The sequence below is a fragment of the Amphiura filiformis genome, chromosome 6 (assembly GCF_039555335.1).
Source record: "Amphiura filiformis chromosome 6, Afil_fr2py, whole genome shotgun sequence".
Classification (NCBI taxonomy): Eukaryota; Metazoa; Echinodermata; class Ophiuroidea; order Amphilepidida; family Amphiuridae; genus Amphiura; species Amphiura filiformis.
In genome coordinates this window covers 33,950,352-33,965,821 of record NC_092633.1, presented here as the reverse complement: position 1 = coordinate 33,965,821, position 15,470 = coordinate 33,950,352, and the positions used below count along the sequence as shown (strand labels likewise).

The 15,470-nt window shown below is 37.4% G+C and overlaps 1 protein-coding gene across 1 annotated transcript in view; it reads left to right on the top strand.

Annotated features, from left to right (window-relative positions):
* Positions 1 to 15,470, top strand: part of LOC140154477 (uncharacterized) — a 103,426-nt gene that overhangs the window by 71,286 nt on the left and 16,670 nt on the right. The window contains exons 24-33 of the mRNA XM_072177044.1: positions 78 to 104; positions 3,937 to 4,147; positions 4,866 to 5,008; positions 5,939 to 6,076; positions 7,656 to 7,834; positions 9,107 to 9,170; positions 9,990 to 10,163; positions 12,514 to 12,621; positions 13,329 to 13,400; positions 14,889 to 15,014. Coding sequence (XP_072033145.1) covers positions 78 to 104; positions 3,937 to 4,147; positions 4,866 to 5,008; positions 5,939 to 6,076; positions 7,656 to 7,834; positions 9,107 to 9,170; positions 9,990 to 10,163; positions 12,514 to 12,621; positions 13,329 to 13,400; positions 14,889 to 15,014 — 1,242 coding nt within the window. The remainder of the gene's footprint in view (positions 1 to 77; positions 105 to 3,936; positions 4,148 to 4,865; positions 5,009 to 5,938; positions 6,077 to 7,655; positions 7,835 to 9,106; positions 9,171 to 9,989; positions 10,164 to 12,513; positions 12,622 to 13,328; positions 13,401 to 14,888; positions 15,015 to 15,470) is intronic.

Here is a 15,470-nt window from a genome sequence, read left to right as displayed (position 1 = left end):
CTTGCTCCTCGCATTATTTTCTACTTGTGCTTAACCCCCGCTTTGCTTGTGTGTATGCTGTGTGTGTATGTATCTAGGCGACCAAGGTGATCAAGGCCCACAAGGTGAGATATTAATGAATAACCATGGTTACAATTTGTATGGATACTGTAACCATGATCATAACCAATCCACTTGTCAATCATTTGGGATCAAGTCATTTATCACCTGCACTCAGGGTTGCCAATTCCACAATTTGGTAGCCCAATTGGGCAACTTATGAAGATTTTCCCTGTGACTTTTAACAATTTCCTGTCCCATAGAAACAATGGTTAATACAAAATTGGGCAACTTTTCAACATAGGCTCCGCGACTTTCAGTAGTTTCCTGTCCCATAGAAACCAATGGTTAAAGAGAAAAATTGCGCAACTTTTTTGATTATCTGACCCGCAATTTAGGCTGAATTTTTTGGCAACCCTACCTTCACTGTAAACCAGTTACTATTTCATAATGAATGTGTACCACATGGTGATTGGACTACGGTTGCACTCTTTTCATCTGATCATTTGTGCACTGAAAAATGTTCCAATTTGGAACCAAACATTTGCTGTCATTTTTAACTTAAGAAATGTTATTTTGTAAAAGGGCACATCACCAAATTCATTGCACCTTATGACTCGTATAGGAGAGTGGGACATTTTCATTATTTAACCCCCTGAGCACTACCTGCCAATCTAACATTGCCTCTGATTGGTCAATTACATGATATCTTCATTTTAATCACCAATCAGAATGGAGCTTTGCAAATAATTCACCCCAATTTTTTTGGGTGGTGTAATTCTAATAATGTTGCTAATTGGTCCAATTGATAATGAAAACTTCTTTTTGACCAATAGGCAGGTAGTTCTCATAGAGGTAAAAGGAAAGGTGTATATACCCTTTTTTATGTACAAGATGAATTCACATTTCATGTCTGATGGAAAATGATGATACATCTCCATTATCACACACCTCCATAATGTTTTAAAAATGCACACTAAACTGTATTGGGAAACAAATTTAATGAAACACCCGCTGCTTGTTTATCAGATGCTGGAACTAGATTCAAGTCCTACCTTTGCTTAAAGTTTACTTTTTCAATGTGATTATGTGATGATATTTAACTTTACTTATGCTGAGATGCATGTGCCTGCCTGCCTGCCTGTTTAATTTGTTTTCTATTCTAAATGAGGAAGTACAATTGCCCTTCTTTGTCTCTCTCTCTCACTTTTTTTTTTTTTGGTTTTTTTTTTTTTTTTTTTTACTTTTTTTTTTGCCTTTTTTATTGAGTTACTATAATGCATATTGTCTTGTGTGTATTTGTTTGGTGGCTTTAAGATTATGTTTCAGAACAAGACTCGATAGTAATGAGTAAATATTGTAAACTTTTGAAATAAAAATGTAGATAGGCTTCCTGTAAGTAGATGGGTTTTATAATTAGTAGATAAGCATTCTTGTGCTTAAGCATATGATCCCAGGTATTGTGAAATTTGTGTTATCAGTGACATTTATATAACTGTTTGATTTACCTGAGTTTATACCATGACTTTCAACATCATGAAGCCCTTTAAACTATAAGAATAAGACCTGGCTTACACCCTGTAATTTCATTCCACCTTTTGAATACAATTGAGACAGGATTATCTCAGAGATAAATTCAAGTCAGTAAAGTCATCTTTAGGGAATCGCCATTTATTCAGCAGACACGCATGAAAAAAATACAAATTAATTTGACTGTTTACATTAGCAAAGGACGCAATTTGTTAGCAATTGACCAAACGATGATCCCATACAAGTTACACTCAAAGCTTGACTGTACCTTTACTTGGCTGTGAATTCAACTGAATTTGATAGCGAATTACATCAAAATTGAATTGTGACTTTTTCCTCATGTAAACATGGCCATTTGATGTGTCAATTCTCAGTATATCATCCTTAAATATCTCTCTGTATCAGAAATCAACAGCACAGTCCATTTCAGATGCACAGCTCATTGGTCTCACACAGTGTTATTATATATTGCAAAGATACTTACGTTATTTGTTATTGCACCTCATTTTCAGTGAATGCCCAAAATCAACATGGCATCATTGGTCTCACAGGGTATTATTTTATATTGCAAACATACTTACGTCATTTTGCACCTCATTTTCTGTCAAAACCTCGCAACTCCAATAGCTGCTATAATCAAATTAAGTAATTCTTGGCCAAACTGGAACACTGTGAACGCTTAGTGGCTCCGCCGATAAACACACACGAATATAGCGCTGTACAGAAGAAAGTATACAGGCGCCTTACACTGCGTACACGCTTAGTACACTACATGGACGCAACGCGCATGTTCCAGTTTGGCCAAGAATTACTTAATTTGATTATAGGTGTTAAATATGTACAATACAATTTTGTATTGACAGAACAGCGATGATATGATTTTCCTTTATATTTATTATGCATGCTTTGATTTGTCGGTCGCAACACATAGTGGCGTGTATACGTATGTGAAGGACAAAATAAGATTCCAAGAAAAACATGCTTTAAGGATATGTTACTAATAACAGAGTCGATACTCCTCCACTGTTATCCCTCAGTGGCCCTATTTCATTTGAAATTGAAGGTTCAAACTATTAAACGATATCATTAGTAGTTAAAAAGACATACCTATATGATATGATTTCACTAGCTCTATACCTCTACATCACTATGTGAAATGGAAAATTTTGAAAAATCACTCTACGCCACTATGTGTTGCGACCATCGGATTGAGCATAAAGGTATAGAGAATGTTAACTGTGACATTCTAATTACAGCTTTTTTTTTTGTTCTTGGCATTTTATTATGATTTTGGTGGAAATGTACATATTGTGTGGAAGACCAAGATTGCATTTTATTTTCATTACATTTATAAAGATTAAACTAAAGTGTATAAAAATTATAAAACAGAATTTATAAGAAATTACTGGGTAATTAATCGCTTTTCTGTTAATGCTTTTCCAAAAGACAGTCCTCAGCCCCATGTTATTCTTTTATGTTACATCACAAGGTAACAAAGCACTATTTTTTCACCTAATAAATTGTGGAATATGGAATATTTATGCACTTCAAAAAGAAAATATATATCTCCTAATGGGAAACTGATGCTTCCGTAAATGCGATTTATTAATGAGAAAAATGGTGGTTGCCGGTGAACTAAGGGGATTTGGAAAAGCAGTATGCAATACACTCATGGAATGTGGTATGTATACATGCACAGAGAGGTCAAAACAAGCATTAACAGTCATTCATTTTGCACTTCATCATAAGTATTTGATTTCAGGTCCATTTCATATGCACAGACATCTTTCAATCACAGTTGATGAACTTTTTGATATATTCTGAATTGAGACGACATGATTGTGGCAATAATTTTCATAATGCCATTTCCTGCAAGTTGGAAAATCAGTTGATTTTTTGTACATTTTAAAAATTGGTTTGTATGTTTAAAATGTATAATTCATTTGATTTTTTTTGGGGAGGGGCATATTTGGTAGAGCACTGTCCCAAGATGGAATAAAATGGAGTAAGTTTTATTCTTTGAATAAATAGTGCTATGGTTGGGCTTACTCAAATGCCCGCATAAATTACACTTTGTAAACAGCTTGCTCAGGAATGTGTGGAATGCAGGCTAATAAGCAAGTTCTGAACTTGACATTCACAGGGTTACTTGTAGAAGGTTTGTATATTATGTCATGATAAGAACATTCATATTTGTTAACATTAACATAGATTTTTTTTAAATCCACATGTAACTTTATTTGGACACTCTATACAAGGCCAAATATGTACAGCACAGAAAATGAAGTGGCACTTTTCACCATCTAGTGACCATCAATTTTGAAAAAAAAGTTGTAACATGTATTCCGATGGGTTTTTTTTAAACAGGACCACTAGGTGATGATGGACCACGAGGTTTCCCTGGAGACAATGGCCCTAAGGGAGTACCAGGTGAAAATGGTTTACCTGGTATTCAAGGATTGAGAGGTGAACAAGGTCAAGATGGCAACTCAGGAAATGATGGACGTCCAGGGTTTAATGGATTCCCTGGAGCTAAAGGTAAGAGATGTGGGTGCGGCACTGTGCTTATCCATTGGCAGTAAGAGTACAACTCTTACTGCCAAAAACTGAATTTAAAAAGGCTCTATCAGTGATCCCAGCGTATGATTTCAAAAATTGTTATATTTGTTGGAATAGCTGAAAAGTGAAGGATAAGTCAATAATAAATTGGCAAAAAGGATGAAACATCAGTGTTTGTATTTATGAACCTTTTGTTTAATTGCATAAAGTTGTGGGGACAAGTATTTGCCACAACGTGAGGGTGAGTGAGTTTCAAATGGAGCTGCTAATGTGTTAATTCCATTTGAAATTCATACTCCCCCTTGTGGAAGATATTTCCAAAATCTTCCACAGGGGTAGTGGATTTTAAATGGAAAATAGCCCAATAAGCTTGCTCCTTTCCAGACAGGACTACCAATCTGGAAGAGGTCATATGTGTAGGATATTTACATTGAAATCCTGTAATTTTTCCTTAGGTCAGCTTGTTGCTTTCTGAAAACATTCTACTATAGTGATAATTTCAAAAGAAATTAACACTGCATTCACGCCACTCAACCATGCCGATAGACCCACACTTAGCTTTACAAAGATGTGTACTGGAACACATGTAATCAGGCGTGTGTCAAAAAATGGTACATTATGTTCATTCATTTTAAATTCTCACTGTAGACACCTAAAAATAATTGAATGCAAAATAAGCAGATTTCTCCCTTTTAAAATCACCATTTCTAAATAGTACATTTTCTTCTTACCAACAGGTATACCAGGCGATTCAGGTGTGTCAGGATTTCCTGGTCCAATAGGAGAACCAGGACCAGCTGGTTTTACAGGACGAGAGGCTTGAAAGGAGATCGTGGGCCACTCGGTCTACCTGGATTGGATGGCACCAAAGGACTACCTGGTAAGCTCATTGTTTTGGCATGCAATAGATGAGATCAAGTCATAGCTTAAAATTGAGGTTTAGCCATCATTTGAATCAAGTTGCCAATCCTAAATTTGACTTTAAGAAATTACTCATGCTTCTGCAGTCTACTGGGGTTCAATGAGTTCAAAATGGTGTTTCTTGCTGAATCCTTAGGGAATTTAACCAACTTCTGAGGTTAAGACATTAATGTTGCCTGTCACATGAGTAATTTGCATGTCTAAAATGACAGGTGGGTGGATGGCTAAACACTGGGTGAGACTTTTAAAATAAATAAATGTAGGTATTTATAAAGCACTGTAATCAAGGTGGTTTACATTTATTCCACTGCCTGAAGGATATTTCACACCATTTGGCAGCCAACAATAATGGTGCAAGTATGACTCGCTTTTATAGCTTTCCATTTTTCCGTCTTGCCCAAGGACACAATGGGTTGGCTTTGACATGGTTCGAATGCACAACCTCAGGATCATGAGTAAACCACTCTAGCTGTTGTAAAGCCACCATGCTCACTTCACATATTGTATTGATATAAAGAATGACATACACTAAGATTAAGCCACCCTTTACTATCTTCTACTGAGTGGATCACACGCTTTGACACGGCATGGTCCATTAGAAGACTTGGATCATGAAAAGAGTGTACATGACCCGCATGACACGGTAACCGATTACCCACTACTGCTTCTAATGGGTTTGTTACCCGCCAATGCACGGCACAGTATATGGCAACCGGCCCTTGGTAGAAACATGCTGATAGTGGGCACTAATTGATTTCAAAACATCACCTATTGCTTGCTAATCTAAAAATAGAAAACATAACCTTAGCGAGGAAATTTCCTGCTTTGAGAAACAATTAATATATTATGTTAAGTATAGTATAAATGACATTACTTTGCTTTTGTTTAGGTGATAGAGGATTAGATGGCTTGCCTGGCGATGATGGTGCACCAGGTGATGTTGGTGGGCCTGGCTTCCCTGGCCTGCAAGGTGAAGAAGGAGATGGTGGCGCCCTGGTGGTATTGGATTCAGAGGCGATCCAGGTATGTATGCATATATTGCTGGAAGCATAATGTTGTTTGAGGATTATCAAGCATAGTCAATTGACATGTTAAAGTTTTTATATTATAAGGATATGTCATATATCGAACAAGGTTTCTGTCACATTAGTATATATAGAGTGGTACGTGAAGGCAACAGACTATGGGCAATTACTTTGTGCATAGACAAAGTGACAGCCTCTACAGTGCAAGTTGAATCATGAATATTGGTTAAGTTTTTCAGATTTTACAGCAATTTTAGTGAATTGTGATACTGGAAGTAACTACTGCATGTTGTAGGGTTTTATAGGGATAGGATTTTATGTAAACAATGGCTGGCAAGCTGAGCGTAATCGGGTAATTAAGTTACGTATGAAAGGCTACAGTATTACTGAAGTGGCAAGAGCTAAAAATCGCTCAACATCGTGGGTAAAGAACATTTGGACGGCGACATTGGCCAACTTCAAGAATAAAAACGCAAGAAAAAATCAAGATTTTTAACATTCATGACAGCCTCCACAGTGCAAGTTGAATCATGAAAATTGGTGAAGTTTTTCAGATTTCACAGCAATTTTATAGGTTTATAAGTAGGTAAATAAAACTAAATGAAACTATTATGTTTTGATGGTTATTATTATTTACTAGGCGGTTACCCATATTTGGCGGTTCTCGGCTGGGCACGATTACCTGGCTGATGGTGACTGTACCCACCAAGTTTGATGCCCATATGAAAGTTTTTACTCATTTGACCTCAGATGACCCCTGGTGACCCCAAAATGACCTTCCAAAAATTTGGCTCTAAATGTTGACTGTACTCACCAAGTTTCATGCCCATACGACAGTTTTTACTAATTTGACCTCAGATGACCTGTGAGTGACCTCGGATGACCCCAAAATGACCTTCCAAAATTTTGGCTTTAAATGTTGTCTGTACGTACCAAGTTGCATGCCCATACGACAGTTTTTACCAATTTGACCTCAGATGACCTGTGGGTGACCTCTGATGACCCCAAATGACCTTCCAAAATTTTGGCTCTTTATGTTGCCTGTACCTACCCAAGTTTCATGCCCATACGACAGTTTTTAGTAATTTGACCTCAGATGACCCCTGGGAGGGGGCCCCTGGGTTAGATGACTTAACTAACATAAACTTCTTCTTGCCAGGACAGAACTACACCCACCCACCGAGTTTGGGCCCTGTACGATCTACGACGGCCTCACACGACAGTTTTAGTCATTTGACCTCAGATGACCCCTGGGAGGGGGCCCCAAGGTCGGATGACTTAACGAACATAAACTTCTTCTTGCCAGGACAGAACTACACCCACTCCCCAAGTTTGAGCCCCGTACGACTTACGACGGCCTCACATTAGCAGTCACAGACAGACAAACAGACAAATAGACAAATAGACAAACAGACAAACAGAGAATAGCGTATTATTATATAGATTATTGTTTACAATACACAAAATAAAATATGGTGGGCCATGTTTGAAGGCACCACCCTATATAGCAACTAGGCATGTACAGCTTTGGATACAAACTTGTTAATCTTGACTGATATTTTTACTCTACTTTCCCTACAGGTCTGTCTGGCAACAAAGGAGACCCAGGTGATGCAGGCAGAAGAGGTTTTCCAGGACGTTCTGGCTTCAAAGGCGAAAGAGGTGACAATGGTTTACCTGGACCTAGAGGGCCTGATGGGTTTGATGGATTACCAGGAGACCGAGGCGTTGTTGGTTTCCCGGGTGAATCTGGTATTCCAGTAAGTTGTCTTGTCTTCTTTCTCTCTTCCTTAGTCCTCTATCTTTCTTTCTCACTTCTCTTGTTCTCTTTCTTTCTTTCTTTCTTTATTTTTTATCTTTCTCTCTCCTTCCCTTTTTATTTCACTTCTTCTCTTCCTCTTCCTATTTCTATTTATGTTTCTATTTCTGTTTCTATTTCTATTAGTAAACTCATCTGATATCATTTTGTTTTGCCTGTCAGCTCATCAGTAGAAAAATAGGTTTCTACAGATAGTGCCAGCTACTCAATGTAGAACACAATTCAACTACAAAACACACACATGCTAAATGAGAGATCGGATATTCCATGTGAGGATAAGCTGTATTCACTGATGGGCTATTCCATTTAAATCCACACTACCCCTGTGGAAGATTTAGCTAAAGTCTTCCACAGAGGGAGTATGAGTTTCAAATAGAATAGACAGTTGGGTAACTTCTATTTGAAATACTCATTCCAGTTGTGGAAGATATAGGTAAAGCCATAATACAGGGGAAGTATGGGTTTCAAAATGATTAACTCTGACCAATTACATTTGAAAAACATACTCCCTCTAGATGGAAGATATTTCCAAACTCTTCCACAGTGGATATCAACTGAATAGCCCAATGCGTGCTACCAATAGGTATGGCACTTGGACAACACATGTGAATTATGATATCCCACAGAGGGATGCCCAAGTACTCCGCTGTGCAATCTCTTGCAATGATACATCTCTCTGGCATGGCATGGGTCAAATATTGTGTTTTGTAATGTTTTACATAATGAGATGATTAAAATCAAAATATATAATTTCATAAGGTAACTTTCTTAATGACCAAGGGGCAAGATTTAAGTTTCACTACTGTCAATACCTCCATTATTATGCCTCCGCCATGAGGCATACTGTTTTTTGCAATGTCCATCTGTCTGTCTATCTGCACCTCGGTTCGTCTGTCCTGATGCTGTAGCTCTTTGAATGGATAGACAGATTAACTTCTGATATTCATGGATAGGGAGGCCATGGTCAGAAACCCCAGCTGCAATTTGTTGGGTCTACTTTGAATATTTGTTATTATGATGAGCTAATTTGTATATATTGTTTCTAAAAAAATTATTTTCAACCAAAAAAAATGTCTAAAGTTTTCTTTAAAATTTTTTTTTTGGGGGGGGGTGTTTTTACAACACGCATCAAGGTTGAAGCGTGGTGGTCAACATCACAAGCGGAGAACAGCAAAATTCAAGTTTTTATTGTTATATTTGTCCTTTCTTACAGGGTGAACCAGGTCTAATTGGTATTCCAGGTGAACCAGGTCCTAAAGGTTTCCAAGGAACTCCAGGTATGATGCATAATTCATAATAGTAACTTTCCTCTTTCTACCTCCTCGGCTTTGAATGATTTAAGAGAAAAATTGTTCTTGTATTCTTGTTGCACTACTGAACATATTAGACCACATCTATTCCAAATTTGAACTCTAACCATAATGCGTATTTCAACTCCAATATCTCTAAATGAGATTATAAATTTCTGCTACTCCCATCTCTAATCCCAATTCTAGACTTATACGCGTTAAAGCTTTATTCTGAATTCTTACCAAACATTTTCCATAAAGATGAGATTACAACAATACACACAAAGGTCACAAGTGTCTTTTGATGTACTTGAGGTAACAACACATGTGACACAATCTGCTCCATGGAGGCCAAAAGGAGGCATTTTTGAAAATTGAGTTACTATAATTATTACCATATACTAACATAAGCCTATCATATGCTGAAAACACCAAAGGTCTATCATACTTCTAGAGTTGTGAAGTCTCTTTTCTTATTTATTTTGTTTTTTGACTCCATATTTTTGCCTTTATCTCAATTTCAAATTTGCTGCCTTTGGCCTCCATGGACCAGATCGTGTCACATATGAAAATCTTGGTGTTCAATATTCTCAGTATATGAGTTTGCTTGATGCTCATAGTATGGGTCCTCAATAACACATGATGAACACACACACTGCTGGGTAAAGAACCATGACAAGTGCCAACCAACTGTTTGGTGTAACATATCGCTTGTCACCTTTTATCTACAGATAAAAGGTGACATTACATGTGCCATTAAATCATGCATATCTTAACCCAAGTGTTGTAAATTTGTTTTGATACAAGGTTCGAATGGACGACCAGGAGTTCCAGGTGTACCTGGTGCTAAAGGTGAACAGGGTAATCCTGGACCTAAGGGACCACAAGGCATAAAACATATCTTCGTACCAGAAAATGTCACTGAACCTGTTTATGGACCTGATGGATCTGATGGAGCACCTGGAGACCCAGGTTTTGCAGGTTTGTGAAATGAATAAGTAGTAAGGGGTGGGAGAATGCGGTCGCAAAAGCAGACGAGACACGTGGTAGACTTCCCCATAGTCCACTTGCCCATCACATATATACTCGAGCTATTACAGTTATAAATAAAACACCTGATTGTATTTATTTGATAGATTTTCCACATCGGATCTTTTCAATGACCATACTCCCTGTTTGCTAGCTCCCTAAGTGGACTACTGACTTTGGATTGCTGTTAAAAGGCTTAACACAGGCGTCTACGGAAAGCCCGGCCTGTTTTCTGGCCTACTAAAATAATGTAATGCATCTTTAAATGGATTTCGCTTTTGATTGGTCGCCCAGATCTTGTAATGATTCAAATCCTCAATTTAAGTGCCATTACCACTTACAACAGCATGCACGACTATCTGTGGAATTAGCGGTGCTTTGTGTTGGCATGGAAGTATGTATGCAAATACATGGCGAGTATTATTGAGAGTGTGTGTTAGGGACGAGCATGTGAGATGGCGAGCCTGTGAAAGAATATGCGCTTTATATTCCACCACATGGGAAGAGGAAACCGGACGGCCACAAGCACACTGTACTTACAGTATGTCCAGCACCTCCTGGGAGATACTGAAGGGATGCTGCAGCCAAACAAAATTGTTTCGCTTGCCCAAGATCGCATTAGTTGGAGCATGGAAGAAAGAGATGAGAAGGAACCACAACGACTTCGATCGGCCAAGTTTTAATCCGCTTATCTATTGACGCATGAAAAGAAAAGCTATCAATGGTACTTACTTTCATGTATGATCCATTTACCGCGATCGATGCTTGGCAAAATCATTACTGGCAAAAATTTATAACAAACCCATCCACGAACAAACAAACGCTACCCAGAAGTAAGATTATGGAATTTCACTGATGCTCTGAACATGTATAGTAGCTTTGTTTTGGGATCTACAGTCAAACTGTTTTCTTGATCGTGTTGTGTAGAAAATGTCCTATAAAACATCGAAAAGGTAATCAAAATCGGCCGTTTTTTGCTGAGTTTCATCTTTAGCAAATAAGGTAAGATTTTGGTGACTTTTTCGATGAAAAATAGATGTAAAATGTTCTTAAATAATGCACAATGTTCCGGTTGAGTCCGGTACATAAAACCTGTTTAATTTAATAGTTTATATGTGTATAATCGTAACTAGCTAACTCGTTTCAGTGCCAAAGACTGCCAACTCTGAGAAAAAAGTCATCAAAGTTCGGAAAAATTGGGCAAAATGGAAGAAAAGGATGTAGGCCATCAATGACCGATGATCACGCCACCAAAGAAAATCCTATAGGGTGCTTGCACGGAAGGTCATTAGTTCAAATCATCCTTCACACACGCTCCAGAAGACATGCAAATACATGGAATACAATACCAATCACCTATTTAACGCGGGTATTGATCAAAGTAAATCCTCATGAATAACAATGTCAACTAAATGTCGGTAAAGGGAGTGGACAAAGTGAATGCGTTCGTTGTGGTTCCTTCTTATCTCTTTCTTCCATGGTTGGAGAAAGCTTGTAGTCGCCTGCTCCGCAGCCGACTGATGATGATGTGTTAGGGACGAAGTTCCCAGGAGTCGTGCTCAAAATTTTAAGTCCATATTCAATTTTTTATTGGGGGGATTTTCAGCTTTTCTTGCACACTTGCTCTGTACAAAAGTAGAGGATCTTACCAGATTTTGGTTTGCTGTTTTCAGCTCTTTTTATATGTGGTGACTCACACCTCTGAATACAGATGAACACACTCTATGCAACAAAATGATCCAAGTGTGCACTCATGGTCATCCTAAAATGTTAAGAGTTATATTAATTGATGTAGGGTTAACCTGATGGTGCAGTTATATCACTTAAATTTGCTCATGAATTATGTAGCTATCCATATGTTTTGTAATGCATAATACTAAAATCACTGTTCAGCTGATTTTTTTTTTAATTTCAAGTTAATATCTAAAGAAACTTAAACAATAACACAAATATTTTCATGCATTTAAATTTTGAGGAAACCTAAGAATGGCATAAAAAGTTCAATTTTGACAGTACCACAAGGGTATGGAGTAACTAGTGATTTAAAAGATGTTTTTCCATATGTTCCTTTCGCTGCCAATTGAAACAAAATGAGTAGTTTTCTGACATATTCAATTCAATTTCTGTTTAAAAATTTATTGATTCAATTTCTGTTTAAAAATGAACTGCAGACAAATAAGAAAAAAGCAACTGAAAGTGGTCAACAATTTTATATAAACCTATTAAATACCAATAACAACCAGTATCAGTTTAAACATTCCAATGATGTGTTTTTAATTGTGGTGTTTTATTCCTTCCACAGGTCTACGAGGACCATTTGGTGATGATGGACAGCCAGGAGAACCAGGTTTCCCTGGAATAGATGGAGATCCAGGATTCCCAGGTCCAGCTGGATTCCCCGGATTACCAGGTAATACATTGGCATGATCATCATTGATATGTCACAAGGAGGTCATTGCATGTGGTTGTAGGATTTTGAAAACAACAGCATGATTTAATTTTTACCAATAGATTGCTTTCTCAATTGCAAAATCAATGTATTTTATGTAAGTTTAAAAACTTTGCAATGACAATACTAATCGTGTAATATAGCAAGCTTGTTTAAATGGACGCTCCATTGTTAAGACACAATTGGGTCCTGATGGGACCAGGTTCAAATAAAATACATAATCCAGGTTAAAAAGCCTATAAATAAAAGCATGCTGCCCAGTATGGCAGAAACATATATTTGAAGATAAAGATCAGGGAAAAGAAGGCCACACCCAACAAAAAAGGTGAATAATTTTACTGTCTGGGTCAAAAGGGGAAAAAAAATCTTAATCTGAAGGGTATGTTGATTAATTATATCACATTATCATCCAGTATATCTGGTTTACCCAGTAAAATGTGGGCTGTATGATTTGTACTCTGCTTTTCCACTGTCAGTTGAAACAGGATGGGTAATTGCATACAGATTCCTGTGTATACATACCACTTGGAAAATGAGAGTACTAATTATACAATACAGTGTATAGTTAAAATAGTCTGTTAACATGGTCAGATATCACAATGATAGTACATGTGGTTTAAGGTTTGTTGTATCAGTAATAATCAAGATTTCTTTTTGTTTATCACCAGGTCAAGTAGGTGACAGAGGATTACCAGGTGTTAATGGATTCCCAGGTTCTCCTGGAAGCAAGGGAGGAAGAGGTTAGTTTGCTTTGATATCTTCCAGAATACCGGTAATAAAGTTATGAAAAATGAAATTCTGGTAATGTTTTTTGTTTTGTTTTGTTTTTACATTCCCAGAATTGGATGATGTTATTTTAGGGGGAAAAATAATATTTTTTAATCCCTTCCGTTGCCTATTCCGCAGATGAGCTCTAATAAATGTGCAGTGCTGCACACAAGCCCTCAAACACTTGGTCAAGGGCCAGATTTATTTTCAAAAATTTACCCTTTTACACCCCCTGAGTTTAATTCTAATTAAATTTAAAGCTTTGAGTAATATATTTTCCTTAACAAGATGTGTAGGAGACCCGAAATGCTGACAGCAATGCAGCTATAACTTATGGGTCCCCGGGGCCCAAGTGCTTTAACACACTAGCACCACTCATTCCTCAAGTTGATGGTGGCTACAGAGACTGGTAGTATTATATAGATAGGGAAGAAGATCCTGGGCTTGTTATAACAACACTACTCACATCAAATAAAGGAAGAACAAGAATGGAAGCAGCTCTGAATGACCATGGTTTAACCCGTCAGAACTACCTGCCGATCTAACATTTCGTCTGATTGGTCAATTACATGATATTTGCACTTTTATCACCAATCAGAATTTTTTTGTATGGTGAAATTATTCTAACAATGTTGCTGATTGGACCAATTGATAATGAAAACTTCTTTTTGTCCAATCGGCAGGTAGTTCACATGGGGTTAAACCCAAAAAATATGTGTCTCCCCCATTCTTTATCATTAACATGTTTCAGACAAGTAATTTACCATATTAATGTTGCCATCGCATGAAGAGCACATAGAATGAAAATAAATTATCAGACCAACTTGTGAAACACTATGGGACGGTAAAAGGCTAAGTGATGTAAACTTGGCTATTCTCTTAAATATCCAGAAATGTACAAAACAAACAAGAATTATCTGCTTTTCAAATACATTGGATCACAGTTAAAAGTGACTCCTACTTTTCTATTATGTTATACATGGTTCCCCAATGTAAAAACTAAGTAATAACAAGTGACGTACACATTTTCAGTACGATCAAACCAATTTTGTCATAACGTGGTGATAATATGGGAATGAAATTCTACTGATTATCCACTAGGATCCACAACATGTTCATCTATCAGGGCACATTTCTTTAACCCCAATACAGTTGCACATTCATTGAATGACCTTTGAAAATTTGGGTACACAAACTCATACTCCGCAACTTGAGGTCAAATTTTGCTCTGTGATTGTTAAATTGAGGTTATTGAACTATGGCATTGGGGTGAGGCAATTGTGGTCCATAGTGATCCTGGATATAAACTTATGACATACTAAAGCGCTATCAGCACTAGAGATTATGTAATAATTTTTCCTACTTCCCTTCCCCCAGTTGTCATGCTTTAATGTCATCACACAAGGAACTGATATAATATGAGATGAGATAGCAATTGTAACATCATTTCTTTGTTGCAGGTACCGATGGTTTCAAAGGTCGCCAAGGTTTCCCAGGTCCTCCCGGTCCATTTGGTGAACGTGGTGATGCAGGATTCCCTGGCTTAGATGGACGACCAGGAAGCCCTGGTCAAAAGGGTGACAGAGGTACGTAATGTGTGTCAATTGTTTTTTAATGCATTTTAAACCTTGAATCAATTTTATGATTTAAATATCATGTGTTCTATCACAGCCAATGTGATAGAACCAACAAGAACCGACTCCGCCATGGTTGCGTGGTGCTCATGGAAGTCAATTAGTGTACATCCGGATAATTTACTATGTGCAGAGCAAACTTATGATATAAAGTGTATTGTTGTTAGCATCATGCATGTAACGTGATGTGCGAAAACTGCGCACTGAATGCTCAAGTCTTTGTAACACTATGCAAATTATTGTTAAGAGTTTGGGCTCTTGTCAAAATAAATGCAGGAGATTTGCCCTCCATGAATGACAAACCAAAATGGCTACATGTCTCATTCTTAGGTGCTTTGTCCCGAAGAAGTAAGAGCTACTCCTGACGAAAGCTTGACAGACGGCAAACCTGCTAAAAACCCACTAATT